Source organism: Gavialis gangeticus, unplaced genomic scaffold (genome assembly GCF_001723915.1).
Source record: "Gavialis gangeticus isolate Ggan-Ray unplaced genomic scaffold, GavGan_comp1, whole genome shotgun sequence".
Lineage (NCBI taxonomy): Eukaryota > Metazoa > Chordata > Crocodylia > Gavialidae > Gavialis > Gavialis gangeticus.
The window spans coordinates 70,237,023-70,254,162 of NW_017729032.1; the positions used below are offsets into that span (position 1 = coordinate 70,237,023).

The 17,140-nt window shown below is 43.6% G+C and overlaps 1 protein-coding gene across 1 annotated transcript in view; it reads left to right on the forward strand.

Annotated features, from left to right (window-relative positions):
- Positions 1 to 17,140, forward strand: part of EPSTI1 (epithelial stromal interaction 1) — a 131,713-nt gene that overhangs the window by 51,923 nt on the left and 62,650 nt on the right. Inside the window, exon 6 of the mRNA XM_019525289.1 lies at positions 7,163 to 7,236. Within this exon, the coding sequence (XP_019380834.1) occupies positions 7,163 to 7,236 (74 nt within the window). The remainder of the gene's footprint in view (positions 1 to 7,162; positions 7,237 to 17,140) is intronic.

Consider the following 17,140-nt stretch of genomic DNA (forward strand, 5'->3'; position numbering starts at 1 on the left):
ACCTTGTCATCCCTTGTGGCGCTTTGGTGAACAGGCGTTCCCCCAGATCCTGGTGAGCACCCCTTATAAACTTATAGGCAGCCACCAGATCACCCCTGAGTCTGTGCTTTTCCAAGCTGAAGAGTCCCATAGCTCTCAGCCTCTCATCATAAGATCTGTTTTCCTAACCTCTGATGATGCGTGTGGCTCTCTTTTGAAGTGCTTTGGTAATGTTGATAGACACTAATAAGGGAAATGGGATAAGGTCCAACTCTTTTGCTTGTGTCAAAAGCAACGATTTCAAGCCAAACTTAATGCACTAAGCAGGGGTCAATAAAACTTTATTAGAAAATATTTAAAATTTTGGTTATTATATGTCTTTGTAGAGTTGGAGGAGAATGTAGGATCCCAGTCTTGGTAGTTAGATGGGTGCATAGCTGGTATATGTTGAAATGATCTAAAACATGAAGATAGTCATGTAGCCTACATTAACCTAGGGCAAAGGGGTTAAGAAGTTCCAATGCCATACTTTGATAAGAAGAGAGGTAAGACCCAGCACATGTTAACTACACTGATACAGAGTTGTAATGTGGTAAGGCGATGGTTTCAGCATGCAGTGTACAATTTCTGTGGTGTGAGGAATTTAAAGGCATACACAGTCATTGGGGGTGAGTGCAGGTCCATGGAGTGTGAGTGCAGGGAAGAAGGAGGTTCACTCCATCATCTTACTCTTTCTTCTGGTGGGTGGTCTTCGCACTGGTACTGGCCTTGGACATGCTCAACATAAATTTTCCTTGACCATTGGATAGTATCAGATACCATGAGACATCTCATCTGTTTAATGTAGTGACTGGGTACTCTGCAGGCTCATTGTTCAGGTTCCGTGCTCCAGATGCCCCAATGATCAGTGCCTGCACCGTTGCATCGTATCTCTTCTCTGGTGCCCTGTATTTTGACTTTTTTCCCAAGTACCATTCTGGATGGTGGAATAACTAGAGAATCCTTACTGCATTTTCCAGTAATCGTTGATATTTCTTGCAGTGTGCATTTGTTGTATTTTGCAAAAAATATAATCCTATAATATAGACAAAATTGTGGAAACAAAATTGTCCGTAGAGGGGACAAATACAGTTGTCCCTGATGGAGTTTTATCCAGTACTATGTATAAAGGTCCTGGCAGTGGTGGGGAGCTTTGGACTCACAGCTTTTCTGGTTGTAAAATTCATGCAGTGACAGTGGATCCACTATTGAAGGGGACTGTCAAGGGTTCCCTGTGGGAAGCCAAGGTGCCAGTTTCCTTGTAAATGAGAGTCAATATCACTATCATTCTGGTGATAGGTGGTATCTGAAGTTTCTCTGGCAATAACTAAGGTTTATGGATTTCCTTCAATGCTGGTCAATCTATCTTAGTGCCAGGTACAGCATGGAGACTAATGACTTTGTGTTGATGAGAGCTGGATCAATAGATAAAAATCTTGTGTCATATTGGTATAGTTGATATTAGCTGTGGTAATAGCCCCTCCATTTTAATTGTGAGGAAGGTGGAAGTAGGGTATCTGTCAAGGGTGTCTTCAGCTAGACATTTCACCTCCACTTTATGTAGAATTAATCAGAACTAAAATTTACCAACCTTCAGTTCTTGCTGCAAGGCCTGTCTTGGTTGGAGAAAAGGACAAATAACAGTTGGGTAAGACTGGTTGAGAAAACTGTTAAGATGGAGTCATGGAGGGGAGTTTTCATTAATTTTGTTTTCACAAATACAGCTGACACTTGTGCTTAAATACTCCTTCCCACCCTCAGATCCCAGCCATAAGAGCACTAGATGCATTTTTATAATGGAAGGCATCATAAATAACTCCGATGTGATCTCCAGTTTGATATCTACACCAATATATTTAGTTTTTAATTTCACCAGTATTTCTATTCATTTCAGTACTGTACTGATTAATATTGAATTCTAATCTGCTAAGCTGGTCTGACAGGTGCCATGTTCAAAGAGTAGTTCCATTTTGTTTCTTCAGATCTCCCACTGAGTTACATCCATGGGTTAGTTTCCTATTATTTAGCGATTTCACTGCTTCAAAAAGCATTTTATTAATGGCAGTTTTAGATTGCTACCTGGTGTAGGCTGAAGAAAGATTAATCTACTGCAATGGCTTGTTTCAACAACTTTTTCCAAATTGTCTCTCTTATTAGCCACCTTCTTAAAAACATAATTCAGCTATCACTTTGAAGATTAGAAAATATATATAGGGGAAACTGTAGCATCAGTGTGAAAAATGAATTGTAAAATACCAAACACTTAAAAATATGACAGGATTAAAATCCAGGTTTGATGCTTTTGATATGTGCTTGGAATATGTGCTGTTTGACTGGTCATCTCACCGGACTTACACAATGCTGACACACTGAACAAAGCTAGGCAGTACACCTTTTCACTGGAATTAAATTTAAGCTGCATATTTCTTTTCTGCTGCTGCAAGTTTCTATTATTGATTTTTATTTTAAAATTTTATACTGCTTGATTTTTACAGCTCTCCTCAGGCTGCTTCATACTAGAGACTTTTCAATGTAGTATGCAATTTTAGATTGAAGGTCTACTATTAATTGTGGTGTATTGAATTTACTATGGGATTTCTGTGCCAGAATTTCAGTAGACTTTTGCTTGGGGGACAGTATGTGAGCTGCAATAAGAACATAGATGGAAGTTTAAGGCTACATACAGATGTTCCCAGGATCTGATCTTCAATCACGTGGCTTTAAATAGCACGATTGTAGGTTGGGTGCCAATTGTATTGTACAGACATTCGCTGGTATTGGGGGCCTGAGTGAAGACAGGTTGGGGGAAGGAGTAGGGGGATCAGGGCCTAGTGGGTCCACAAGGGGGATTAGCAAGATCATAGGGGTTGTCGGGTCTGGGGGAATGGGGAGGTTCATGGGTGGGAGAGTTAGAGAGCTAAAGATAGTTTAGTCAGAGTTGGTGAGGTAAGAAAAGTACAGTCTCAGGGCTGGGGTGAGTGGCTGGGCTTTTCAGCCCCAGACTGCACTATAAACATGTACAGACTTTCCCAGAACCTAGTCTACAATCACACAACTTGCTTTAAGCTGCATGATTATAGATCAGGTCCCAGATATACAAATGTTTGCCATTGCTGGGAGCCACATCAGGAATGCAGTCTAAGTAAATTATGGTCTGTGGGGGGTTTAGTGGGTCTGGGAGAAAGAAGAAGCTGGCAAGTCTGTGAAGTGGGGAGAGTTGACAGGTTCATGGGTGGTGGGGTGGGAGGGGGACTGCCTGTCTGGGGCTGCTGTGGTTAGATCAGGCACAAGTTAGGCTGATCTACATAGTTCACCTCTGAGGTGAACTAAAGTTAGATGAAGCTGGCCATTTTTTGCCTGATCTAGCTTTCCCAAATCTCTAAACAGATCAGCACTTAGATTGACCTAAAAATAGATTGATTTAAGTGTAAGGTCTGCATGTGGGTGAACTAAATTAGAAGGCCATTTTTTTGCCTGATCTAACCTCCTGAAACTTGTGTACAGGTCATCACTTAGGTTGATTTAACCTTCATTAGATCAATCGAAGTGTTACAAGGGGCCATCTCAGGGCCGGGTCTCAACATCAGCCTGCCCACCTGTCTAGGGCAGTTTGCCCTGTCTTGCTTGCCATGACTTGATGTATTAAACTAGATGTTAAATTGCAGGAGGCTGCCCATTAAGTGTCCCGATGCCTACAGCATTATACACGGCTCCAACCTTCCCTATACTGTCCCCTCCCTGGGGCTTCAGTTCAGGCCTTCATACTTGGTCCTCCCCCTTATGCCCTCTCACTAGGCTAGGGGCAGGCGAAATGCGGCCCACAGGCCAGATGAGGCCCGCCAGGCCATTCTATCTGGCCTGCGGGGCCCCTAAAAAATTTAGAAAATTAATATTTATCTGATCCTGGATGCCTGTCATGTGGCCCTTGATGCCTTGACAAACCTCAGTAAGCAGCCCTCTGCCTGAAATAATTGCCCATCCCTGCACTAGGGCCTTCACTTCTGTTACTGTCCCAGGAAGCAGGGTGACGCCGAATACTCACCTGCAGCCCAGAATGACGATTCCGCGGAACCCGCGTGGCTCGTGAGCCACCTCTATGTGCAGTTGCAGCTGGCCGGTGACGTCAGCACCAGACACCGGCCAGCAAAGATAAAAATGGCGGCGGCTGTGGCAGAGGGGGCAGATGGCCCTGGGAAGGAGCTGCTACAGATGCCACAGGAGAAGCAGGTCCCAGAGGAGCATCCTGAGGGGGCTGGAGAGCTGGAGCGAGGAGCGTCAGGGAGAGAAGCACCCCATCGGTATCCGGCATCGGGCTCCGGGGAAGTGAGCGCTGGCCTGGAGAAGGGAGAGTGGAGGCAGGCATGAGGACCCCGCAAGACACAAGTGGAGGGTTGGACTGGTGGGGAGTGGAGGACGGCATGCCAGCAGGCAAGAGCTCAGGAGGACCCAGACGAAGGGTCGTGATCATGGCAAGGTCGCCGCCCAAGCCCAGGAGGCTAAGCGTGAATGGGCTTGTGCTTAGGGGACTAGGTGAAGTAAAATACACGGGGAGTGGTGGAGTAGCACCATAGTCGGGGCTGCAGGTGATTGGCCCCACGTTGGGGAAGTCTGGGGAAAGCACCCGGGGTAATAGGCATAGGGAGACCATAGAACTGGTCCCGGAGATAGCCTCTCAGGGAGCAGGGTTAGCAGCGAGCCTTGCTAGGAGTGTACGCGACCCGACCCCACGAGGCATCAGTACGCAAGTGGGACGGGCAGGATCTGCTAGGTAGGCCTCAAGACATCGCTGAGGTGGCCCGACAAAGGTGGCGTGAGCCCAGGGTGCAAGGGTGGTAGAGCCCCGTGAACAACCGCCGGGTCGGACCCGGGCATCGAAGGACCCGTCAGACAACCCCACCCATTGCGGAACATCAAGACGTGGCAGGCGAAAGCGGGATCATTGACGTGGGAGGGAGAGCTGCCTCGATGCTTCTAAAGGGCCTGGAAGTGGAGTAACACCTGGCTGGAACATCGGAGCCACATCCAAGTGGGTAGAGAAAGCCCGGCGGGCACAGTTACCAATCTCTTTTGGGCCTGGCCTGTGCACAGCCCTTCAGGTCACCTCAGCAGACCCTACTTTGCACCTCTATGCACAGTCCTTCAGGGTGCCACTGTAAACCCTACTCTGTGCAGCCTCTACACACATTTAGGCCCCCTCACTGGAGCCACTCTTTTGCCCCCTCACTGGGGCCACTGGGGTCTTATACCCCATGGGGCTCAAGTGTCTGTAGAAGTGTTGGCCCCCTTCCTGTCCCTACTGCTGGGTTACCCAGCAGGTTGTGGAGGCTGGGGGTAAAAGACACCCCATACTTGCATTTCACTAGGGAGCCAACTGGTGTAGTATTTCCTGGGGACCACACCTCCATAGGCAGCCCCACCATACCATACTACCCTAGCAGGGTGTGGTTTTACATCATTCCCCAGGACCTGGAACCTTCCCCATAGCTCCTGCCCTGCACCTCCAAGTTGTTTGGAGCAGCAGCTCCAGCTAGGTGATGTTCTCCCTACAGTTGCAGCCAGCAAAACTGCTAGCTCAGCCCTGAGGGCCTGGATTAATATGGAGGCTGGTCATCCCCCTCCTCCAATCCCAAGGCCCTCCTGCAGTCATGTGACTGCCTCATTAAACTGGCTCATACCTGCTGGCTGCCATGCTGCCTGTTCTGGCTCTTAAAGTGGCAGACACTGAAGGTGCTCTTCCACACAAACTATGTCTGTACATACCGTAAGTGTGTGTGTGTGCGTGCATGCGTGTGTGCCTCTACTTTTATCAATTATATCTGTAGGCATGTAATCTCTCTCAGAATTTGGTTTAAAAATGATCCATTGTAGTATGTTCATAACCATGCATGTTCAAATCACTTACATCAGGGGTTTTCAAACGTTTTTAATAAGTGTACCCCTGGAGGCTGGATGCGGAGTAGGGGTGTGGTGCATGGCCAGGTGAAGAGTGGTGGCAGCATGGGGTGGTGGGTGGCAGCGGTCGCCACTATGTGTAAGCTTCCTCCCCACCACCCCATGCGTCCGGTTGGCTCTGTGTGGTCTGCAGAGGGATGCCACTACCTTTGCCCCCTGCCTCCCCCCAGCTCTGCTCCTGGGAGCTGGCAGTGCAGGGTGGTTGGTGGCTGTTCTCTGCCCCTGCCCATCCACATGTACCCCCTAGGACCTTACCAAGTATCTCCGGGTGTACACATGCCCCCAGTTGACAACCACTGACTTACATATGTCTTGCATTCTACACACAAAACAATATGCAGTTGATTTGTATTCACTAAAGACTTTGTACCATCAAATAATTGTGTGCATTGGTAACTGCACATGGTACGTATGTGCAAGTAGCCTGATACTGGCCTGTCTTGTAGATGGAATTTAGGAATTCTAACCTGGACTGTTAGATCTCCGGTGGCAATGAACTGTCAGTTGATGTAAAACTGGTATTGTCAACTAGAAAGGAAAGTTATTCCTATGGTTAGATTGTTGGCCTGAGATTTGGAAAACCCTGGCTCAGTTTTACTTCTCTGCTATGAGCATCTTGAGTGAACTTGAGCAGGTTGCTTAATCTTTGAAATAAGTAATCTGTGAAATAAGTAGAAAAGCTCTTAACTGCTGCCCAGGTGTTGCTAAATATTCCAAGGTGCTCAGATTATAAAGTAATGAGGGCCATGTAAGTACCTGAGACAGATAGGAAATATTTGCAGTGCTGCTTCCAAGAGTACGTATCCTGAATTGGTGTATGATCCCATTAAGCTGCATTACATTTATCCAAAGATGGACCCTCATAGTTAGCGTGCTTTGAGGGGTGGGGACTGAAGCTGCGAGTGTGTCACTTGTTCCTCCAATGCCAAGCATATCTCTGCCAGCCAAATCTGGCATATTATGTTTTCTTATACATTAACTTAGACTTTTGACTTTGTTACTGAAAATTATTTGAGTCAGCCTATTTTATGAATTAGGATGTATTGTCTGGCCTGAATCCTCTTTAATTTTTGTTTGGATAGTGGTAGATGTCAAATTAAGTTACTATCATTTTTTTAAATTTTAAAGCAAACATTCATAACAATATTTAATGAATTCTTAAGTCTCAGTTTTTGATACTTTAATATTATAGGCTGAGAAACTGGAAGAAAAAAGAAGGCAAGAAGAACAAGAAAGAAGAGAAATGTTTTATGAAGATCAGCGTCTGTAAGTAAAACTTAAATCTGACTACTTAAGAGTCTGAAAGGGGTCACAGTTATTTCATAAACATAGGTGGCATCTGCAAATATAGATGACAAGCAGATGGGGAGATTCCTCCAGTGATGACAAGTGGCCATGGCTCCAGGCTGTTGTGCTATTGTTCTGAAATTGACCCTTTGCTGTCAGGTGATGATCAGACTTTAGGGGCTAGAATAATTATATCCTCTACCTCCTAATGCAACGGTTAGCAATCTCATTAGGCCCAGAGCACCCTCAGAAAATGCCAGCTCACAGTTTTCACTAACTTTTCAACTACAGAAAAATAATAGAGCAATTTTTCTGTTGCAAAGAACTCAGAAAGACTGCAAAAAGGAAAAATGTTTTAAACACTATGGATTCTTATTTGGAATCTCTAGGTGCATGAACATGTGCAGTTAATGAGACTGAATAAACTCTGGCATAGTCTTAGGAGCAGTAAACTAATCTGGATATCACCATCTATATATGTATTTAAATCACAGTAACTTACTCCACCTTCAGATGATGCTTGTGTCTGATGGGACTATCTAATGGCACAATAAATTGGTCTACATTGCCATGCACGTGTAAACAGTGATGCTTTACTGTGCAACAAATTAGTTTACTGTGCAATAAAGTGCATATGTAGACATGCCCTCTGGGTTTATCTTGTGAATCATGTTTGCACATCTAACAGTTAACATTTCATTGCACCCTGCAGCACCCTTAACAGGATTTCAAGGCATCCCAGGATGCCACAGTACCGTAGCTGAGAATCACTATTCTAAAGAGATTGCCTCTGATTTCTGAGTCTTAGAATTTTCAGTGTTTGAGCTGTGAGAGAATAGTTTTGATATTATGCTATTCTTAGTTTCAATAACTAAATACATTTTTGCTTAGAAGCTCACCAGATCAGTATAGAATAAAGAACTTATAAGAAAAAGTCAAAAAGAAAAAGCTGTTGGGTAATTCTATAAAAAAAAAAAAAGAAAGGCAGAAAGGGGAGAATACGTAACCAAGAAAAACAGTTGCAAGAATTGAAACACTTTTTTATTCCTTTGTGGACAAAATCTCATGAAAGAATATTATAGAGGTACCATGGTGATAGTTGCCTTACAAATGCATTGCTAAGTGGAGAACATAATTTAATGGTTTATTATAGGAACAGCAAAGCTTAAAAAATTAATGCTGTTATTCTAACTCCTTTTTTCATTTGCAACAGCTTGCTCAGTGCCTACTCCTTGATTTCTCAAGCCTGATTTTAGTGCAGGATTGCTCAGTCTTTTGTTCTGAAAGTTCAAACTGTCTGTAGCTGTCTTGTTTATGTGACAATGGAAAGACTCTTTCTATATGTTGGGATAATGGGTTTTGTTCACAATTTTACACTTGGTACTTAAGAATCCTTGTAACTTTTGCCTATTATATAAAAATGTGGATTTTTTTTTTAATACAGGAAAAAATGTTGACCTCCAACAGAAATAATGTTGGGGTTGGTAAGAGGATTAAACAAAGTTGTCTTCATGGGGTTTTCTTCAAATACAACTCTCTGAGGAAGCCACTGAGGTGGTAGCACTGGGTGGCAATAAGCCATTGTGCTATTATTCCAGCATTTTAACACAATGTCTTTACTGAAAATCAGGGCAAAGTGTATCTTACTTTGGGGCCTAAATTAATCTTAAATTCCTACCCCATCCTCACTTCAGAGCAGCTCCATGACGTCCCTTGATTTCATGTATATACTTGAGGAATCTCTTACCTCAATGTTTTCCTTTCATTGCAAAGTCTAATAGGATTAGATATTTTTAGCAATTCTTCCTTTTATCCCTACATTTCCTGAACTCTATGACATAGCTTTCTTTGATCAATCTCTTTTCCCATTAATTTTAAGCTCTCTGATTATTTCATATCTTTTTTTGAGGGAATTATTCATCCAACAAGATCTAAAGCGAACACTATAAATGGTGAGGAGGTATCAACTGGGAAGTTTGTCCCAGACTTGGCTTTTCCAGTGAGCCCAAGTTGGCCCTTTCTTTTTTAATAGATCACAAATGATTTACAGATAAAAATTATTATTTTTTTACTTTAAAATCATTAATATTTAAATAACTCTTCCTTTAAAAGATGAAATCAAAGCAAAATTAGTTGTAGTTGTCAAAGAAAACCCTGTATTGTAGATATGCATATCAGAGAAACTTGTGCTATGTGAGCTAAGGCATAGCAGGATAGTGCTGCATCTGGGGCAGCCACGATGCACAGCTGTCTGCCGCTGTGCTGATGATAGTGGCACATTCACTTGCTGCTGCAGCCATGACTATTTTTTCATTCCCTTCCTTCCCTCCCCCACTGCAAAAGTAGTGTCCAGGGCTGCTGCCCTGATTACTGCCCCACCCCTACAGTTATGCTACTGTACACAAGATGTGCATTACCAGTTGATTCAGCCTACGTTGGTATCTCACCAATAACTGAGAATCTAAAAGTTAGAAAAATGTATCATAAGTTAGGGGTGCAGAAATGGAAAGAAAAGAATAAGAAAAAATGAGCAAGGTTCATGGGAGAAAACCATTTTTAAATACTTAACTACATTATTTTGGGTAACAAAGAAAATGCAGTAACTTTTGAAGTAAAGAGCAAGGAAATGGCACACATACAGAATGCAGAATTCTCTAGAAATGATGGAAACTCAAAAAAAAACCGGTAGGAAAACCTCACAACTGAAAACAGTCTCCAGTCTGAATGTGCATATGTATGAGAGACTTGGAATGGGAAATGATTATAAGATTCAGTTTAGAAACTGAGGGTGAACTGTTTGAAATGGTTAAAATAATGCTGGTTGATGGTGAGGGATCTTAATTTTCTCAGTCTCCTGTACTCCAAATTATCACATGGATCAGAAAGAGTTTAGTTCATGTGGAGCCAGAATTAAAATGCTTTACACTGCACAGTGTCTGCTATTACCAATGTGCAAAGAAAAGAAAATCAGGTAGTGTTCTTTGCTAGAAGGCAGGGTTCACACTATCAAGTGAGAAGTCATAAAAAATCTATGAAAGACTTTCAGAATATCAAAGTAGTCAGTACACAGATTATTCTTGGCAATGGAGAAATATTTAGAGGTCTGTTGGTGGCCAAAGTATCAATAGTGAATTTAAATGAATTCAGGCAGCAGTTAACTAGTATATTATTCTGTTGGATAGATTCTTGGATATTGGAGGGGAAAGGGGGTGGAACCATAGGAAGATGTAGCCTCTCTCCCTGTATTGGCTCCAAATGGAGCCAATCCTCCATGCTGCCGATCCAACAGCTAACATATGTTGGATCAGGAGGATCAGTCTAATTCATGGTGATTTCTATGAATTGCCATGAGTTACACCCAGGAGCTGCACTTTTGTCTGGGCCTTAAGTGAAGGAGACTGCTGATTAAAGATTACATTTTCTGGTTGTGTGAATCTCCTATACATTCTCTTCAGTAGAAGTTTGGAATCATGGAATACTTTGACTGGAAAAAATAGGCTTCTTCCTATACAAGTTGTTAGCTAGGTAAAGTGAAGTGCATACATTCAAGTTATTGGTTCTGTTGAATGCTATCTTCTGAGCATTACCGGTGTACTTGCTGCAGTCATTTACTTCAGCAAGACAGTGAGACTCAGTCAGAGTCAAGGAGGCTGAAAGATTTCCTCAGTTCTTTGACTACATTGGATGGTGTAGAAGTCTTTCCGAATGTTGAGGAGGGGAGCTTGATTCTTGAAATTTTGTTGGTAACAGACGTTGGGTTGAAATTATATCTGACTTGGAATAGGAAATACAGCATTTTAGAGACAACTGGGATACTATAGCTTCAGAGGCAAAACTCATTGGAAACCCCGGACTCTACTTTCAAACCTGCACATTGTAATGGATTGCTGTTGTTCGTGCACTCAGATGAAGTTTTCATTGCACTGAGAGAGGAATGCTAATTTTTTTCTGCCTCCTGGCTTGCCCCATGCTGAAGCATCCTTGTGCCCCAGCCAACCTTCCACAGCATGTGGAGTTGGGAGGAGCAGCCCTGGGATGGCAGGTTGAACCTTGGAGCCCCCTGCCAGCCAGGGTTGTTCTGACCCAGATAAATGTGCTGTGCTCTTAGGTGCATATTCAAATGGCAATAAACTCCGGGGTTTATTGTTCCTGGGTGCACATTCAAATAGCATGCCTGGGAGCTATAGTCTCCAGAGTTTATTGCTTTGCATTAGTTACATGTGTAGCCATGACCACTGAAGATAAAAGATCAACACCTGAAAAGGAAGCATTCCTTTTGGATATTCAAATACTAATTTATGAACACTTGTTACCATTTCAAAAGAAGCATAGCAGGACAACATCATTGTTGTAAAAATATTAATTTGAATCACTGGGGATATTTTCATGCAAGTGGCTGTGTATCAGAAAGTTTATCTGGGTCTAATGAGTCCTTTAATATAGCATTAGCACAAAATAAAAATAGGCATGACCCTAAATTTAGTAGCTGCGAAGGGCTGCATAGACTTTGTTCTCCCCCTCCAATTGACTTAAGAGCTTGATCTGGGCCTGACAATATCTCCTGACAAATGGCTTCTGCCATTTTCAGGAGCCCTTTTCTACAACTGTTTTCCCTTTGAATGGGGAACAAGTTCCATATGACTTTCTGCATCTTTGACCAGAAGAAATTGGAAGCCTTCTACAATATAGAATCTATACATTCATCTACATCTGATTAAGTGAACTTGGACTCACAAAAGCTTAGACAACTTTCACTTAGTTTATAAGCTACTGTAACAAATCCCTGCAGCCAATCACTACAGCCATTGAGGGATTACTTTATATTGAGTATCCTAGGGGTTAGGGTCACAGGCCAACAGGCCAACGGGAAAGGACAAGGATAGGTAAATAGGCATTCACAGTATAACAACATACACTTAGGGCACGTCCCGACGAGCATGCACGTGCCTCTTGCAGTGCCTCAAACCCCTTTGAGCAGTGGCGGCACACACTCTGCATGTGCACCCCCTAAGAGTGCTGGTGCACCCCTTGGCAGCAGTGTTCCTTGCCTAGGCAATGGGCAGGGGGGCAGGTGAGAGCACTGGTGCCCTCTCTGAGAGCACCAGCCACGGAGTGGGGGCACCAGGAAAAGCAATCCCCATGGCCCCCTGGCCAATCATGCCAACTGCAGGGGGGCGGGATTCCCTCACAGCCCCAGTTGCTGACTGGCTGCTGGGGAGTCAAATGCACTCCCCCTCCCCCAACTCAGGAGGCATCAATCACCTATGCCTTTATGATGCTGCAAGACGCATGTGTGGGAACAAAAAAGAATTGCAAAATTTGGTCCCTAGATATCCATGTAACAAAATAAAACCCAGGGGAAAAAAGTGGGGCAGGGCAAATTCCCAGACCATGCCCTGAGGAAACTGGAGGCTCGGTCCTCCACAGAGACACTCTGATAGCTAGCCAAAGCATCTCTATGGCTGGCCCTTGCCCCCATCCTGAAGCACACCGCATGCCCATGCAGGGCAAGCAGTGTGCAGGCTGCAGGGACCAGGACTGGTAAGTAGGATGTGGCGGGGGCTGGAGGTGGGGGGTACAGGGTGCTGGCCCCAGCCTCTAGCTTCTCCTGGCTGCAGATCTGGGAGGAGCCAGGCAGGGTTATTCTGCCCGGGTAATTATGCCAGTGGTACTGACCACTACCTGTTTACTTGCCCTCTAAGCACTAAATTTGCCCCAAAGTGCATGCCTGGACATGTGCGCTGAGGCAAAAAGCCCCAGCTCAAGTTTGTACCACCTCTATTTGAACTGCTGTAAGCGCATATGCCTGCATATGTAGATGCACCCTTAGAGGGCAAGTAAACAGGTAGTGATGAGTACCACTGGCATACATATGTTGAGCACATAGAGTCCCTCGCCTACCTCCAGAGGTGTTCCCAAGAACCAGCCTTTCATCCAGAGCTTCTCTGTGTAGATCTGTAGGTCAGGGACCATGTGCAGTTGGTCTGTGGTTCATCTGTACTGTGCAGAGGCTTCCCTCCCCTTCAGTCCATCTAACAACAGGCACCACAGCCCCCCAGGAAAATCTGGCACCTAGCCAGCCAAGGGCTGAGAGGCTGCCACCTCGTCCTCCTGTCCCCCAGGTTTTCTGGGATTTGCAGTCCAGCAGCAGGGCTCTGCAGGGTTTCTCGTCACTTCCTCTTCTGCTTCCAGGTGCCTCTAGGATTTGCAGTCCATGGTCAGTCATCAGGCTGCTTCCAATCTGTCACACAGTCATATCACATTTTCAGTGTACATAATACATTACATTACACAACTCATACGTTACGCTACATCTCTACCCTGCCTTCTACACATTCAAGTCACTGACCTCTTCGTTCTGGTCAATTTTACTAACTAGTTCTCTTCACTTCTCAGTTTTCCCTTTAGAAATGTAAAATCTAAATTATTAGATGTATTTTTATTTATCTTTCCCTTTATATTTAAGTGAATCAAGTAATGATCTCTTATAGTCTAACATAATTTTATATGAACAGGTCTTCTATAATGTCTGCACTTATTGCCAGAACAAAGTCTAAAACAGCATCACCTCCTTGGTTCAGTGATTTGAAGAAATCAATTACATCTAGAAATAACTGGATGCTACCATGATTATAAGCATTTGTTCTCTAATATATAGTTGAGAAGTTAGCCTCCCATAAAGATACAGTTCCCTAAATGATTCCTTTCTCTAAATTATTAGATTTTACTATATTCATATCCAATCCTGAGGATCTGTAGCAGACTTCTGGCACTATCTCAGTGCTACCTCTTTTATCGTCTTTCTCTAAAATAATTTTGACTTAGATTCTGTTTTATTTATGCTATCCCTTCTCACTGTATTTTCTTGTAAACATCATGCCCATGAATAAGATTCTCACCTCAGAGAGAATCACCAGATTCAGAGAGTGGTGGTTGACGGAAGTGAATCTTCATGGCACTCCACGACCAGTGGTGTCCCCCAAGGCTCCGTCCTTGGACCTATTCTCTTTAACGTCTTTATCAACGATGTGGATGCTGGTGTCAGAAGTGGACTGGCCAAGTTTGCTAATGACACTAAACTTTGGGGAGAGCGTCCACACCTGAGGGTAGGCTGGTGATCTAGGCTGACTTGGATAGGCTCAAAAAGTGGGCAGATAAAAACCTGATGATAGTGAATACCAACAAATGTAAGGTACTACACCTTGGGGAAAAAAACCTGCAGCATGCTTATAGGCTTATAGGCTTGGCAATGCTACGCTCACTAGCACCATGGCCAAAAGAGACTTGGGGGTCATGATTGACTGCAAGATAAACATGAGCCACCAGTGTGATGTCACAGCTGGTAAAGCAAACCAAACTCTGGCTTGCATCCATAGATGCTTCTCAAGTAAATCTCAGGATGTCATCCTCCCACTGTATTCAGCCTTGGTGAAGCATCAGCTGAAGTACTGCAGGAGGATGATGGTTCTTCCCCTCTATTTGGCACTCATGAGGCACAGTACTCCAGTTTTCGGCCCCCCACTACAGAAAGGATGTGGACATATTGGACAGAGTACAGCAGAGGGCAACAAAAATGGTTAGAAGGCTGGGGCACATGACTTCTAAAAAAAGGCTGAGGGAATAGGACTTACTTAGTTTGGATAAGAGAAGGCTGAGGGTGGATTGAATAACAACCTTCAACTACCTGAAGGGTGTTTCCAAACAGGATGGAACTAGACTGTTCTCAGTGGTGGCAGATGGCTGAACCAGAAGCAATGGCCTCCAGTTGCAGCAAGGGAAGTTTAGGTTAGATATTAGGAAAAACTTTCTCTATAGGAGGGTAGTAAAGCACTAGAACAGGTTACCCAGAGAGACTGTAGAATCTTCATCCTTGGAAGTTTCTAAGATTGGGGTAGACAAAGCCTTGGCTGGGATGATCTAGTTGATAATGGTCCTGTTTTGAGCAGGAGGTTAAACTAGATGGCCTCCTGAGGTCCTTTTCAACCTTGATTTTTCTATGATTCTTTCCTTGTTGCATTCTCTTTTACAAAAAGCATAATAAAGGCTGTTAAGAAATGCTGTTCCCTCTGGGAGTACTGGATAAATGTATCTAAAGAAGAATTTTCAGACTTTGTCAAGCTTTGTTACAGTAAAGATTATGTGTGATGATAAAAAAAGGTTGATTTTGTACACCAAGCATGTATCAGGAAGGTCTACTGAATATTGTACTTTGGGAAAGTAGATAGAAAATGATACACAATGGGCACATCTACATGTGTGTTTTAATGTGCAATAGCTTATTTTACTGCACATTAAAGAGTCACATCAAAAAGCATGCTAATACACTAATGCACAGTAAAAATAAGCTACTGCACATTAAGTATCACTAACAAGATTTTGCTACTGTGCATTAGGGCAGCCTAATGCTTATTTATTTAGTACCTCACATTAGAGGTACTAAATTTAATGCGCAGTAGCCAAAGTGCATTAATGAATATGTAGCTGCTTCCAATGAGATAGATATACATAATATCTAACAAATATGTATTTACTGAGTTAATGAAAATATATAGTCTACTGTATGACATTGGTGTTTTCCCAAGCTCATAACTGTTAAAGGAATCCTCGACTGTGTAGAGGGCAAGGAACTTGGGAAAGAATAAATATACCCTTGGATGATGCTGCAGTAATGTATCTTTTAAGATACTTTTTGCTGTGGTATGGCACATACAACTCCACAGAGCAATGTAAAGTTACTGTGTAACATCTCGTATCTTGTTGCATAACATTAATTTAGGTTATTGTATCACCTTTACTAAGCCATTTGGCAGATGGCTAGATAAATACTTCTTGTTGGGCTCAGTCCTGCATGCATTTGGTATGTAACAGATGACTGGAGTGTTTCTATCATTGGGAGCAATAGGAAACAACTGTGAGGTGGAACTGATCTATAGCAGTATTCACTGGGGAGGTTTGATATTCTTCATTTCCCCTGGCTGATGGGAACAGTACCTCATGTCACATGCTATATGCAGAATTATGTTCTCTGACAATCTTGTCCCATGTAACTGTTTCAAATAGAAAAGCTGCTTATTGGCCTGTTCTTTTCTATCTAGCCCTGACATAAGCAGGTATAACTGCAGTGAGGTCATTCCCATCTTTGATGAAAACCTCCCTACCCCACCATCTATTGCTAACACTGGGATGTTATGTCAGAGTTTGTTCTTCATCCCATCTACCTCCCTTCATAGTGTCTGGCTCAGGCAGTGCATCTCTGTTTATGAAACATCTGAAGAATCCTACCTATTGTTTGATCCAAAAGATGCATATGGCTCATGGCTTACAAGTTGCATCTGTTCATAGCAGAACATGTTACTGCTGACTACCAAATATAACATATTTACCCAAATCCAGGGTCTCCCACCCCATCCTGATTAAAAAATTGGGTGACTGTGGCATTGATGCCTACACAGTCAGATGGATTGCAGATTGGCTGAAGGGTCATACTCAGAGGGTGGTGGTGGATGGGTCATATCTGACCTGGGGAGAAGTGGGCAGCGGAGTCCCCCAGGGCTCAGTCCTTGGGCCCGCGCTGTTCAATTTCTTTATCAGCCATTTGGACGACGGGGTGAAAAGCAACCTGTTTAAATTCGGTGATGATACCAAAATTTGGGGTGAGGTGAGCATGCTAGTACGGGGGGAAAGATTGCAGCAAGACCTGGATAGGTTACAGGGGTGGGCTAACAAAAACAGGATGTGTTTCAACACTGACAAGCACCCTGCACTTGGGCAGTAGTAACCAGCAGCACACTTATAAGATGGGAAACTCCCTTCTTGAGAGCACGGAGGCAGAAAGGGATCTTGGAGTCATTACTGACTCCAAGATGAACATGGGCCGACAATG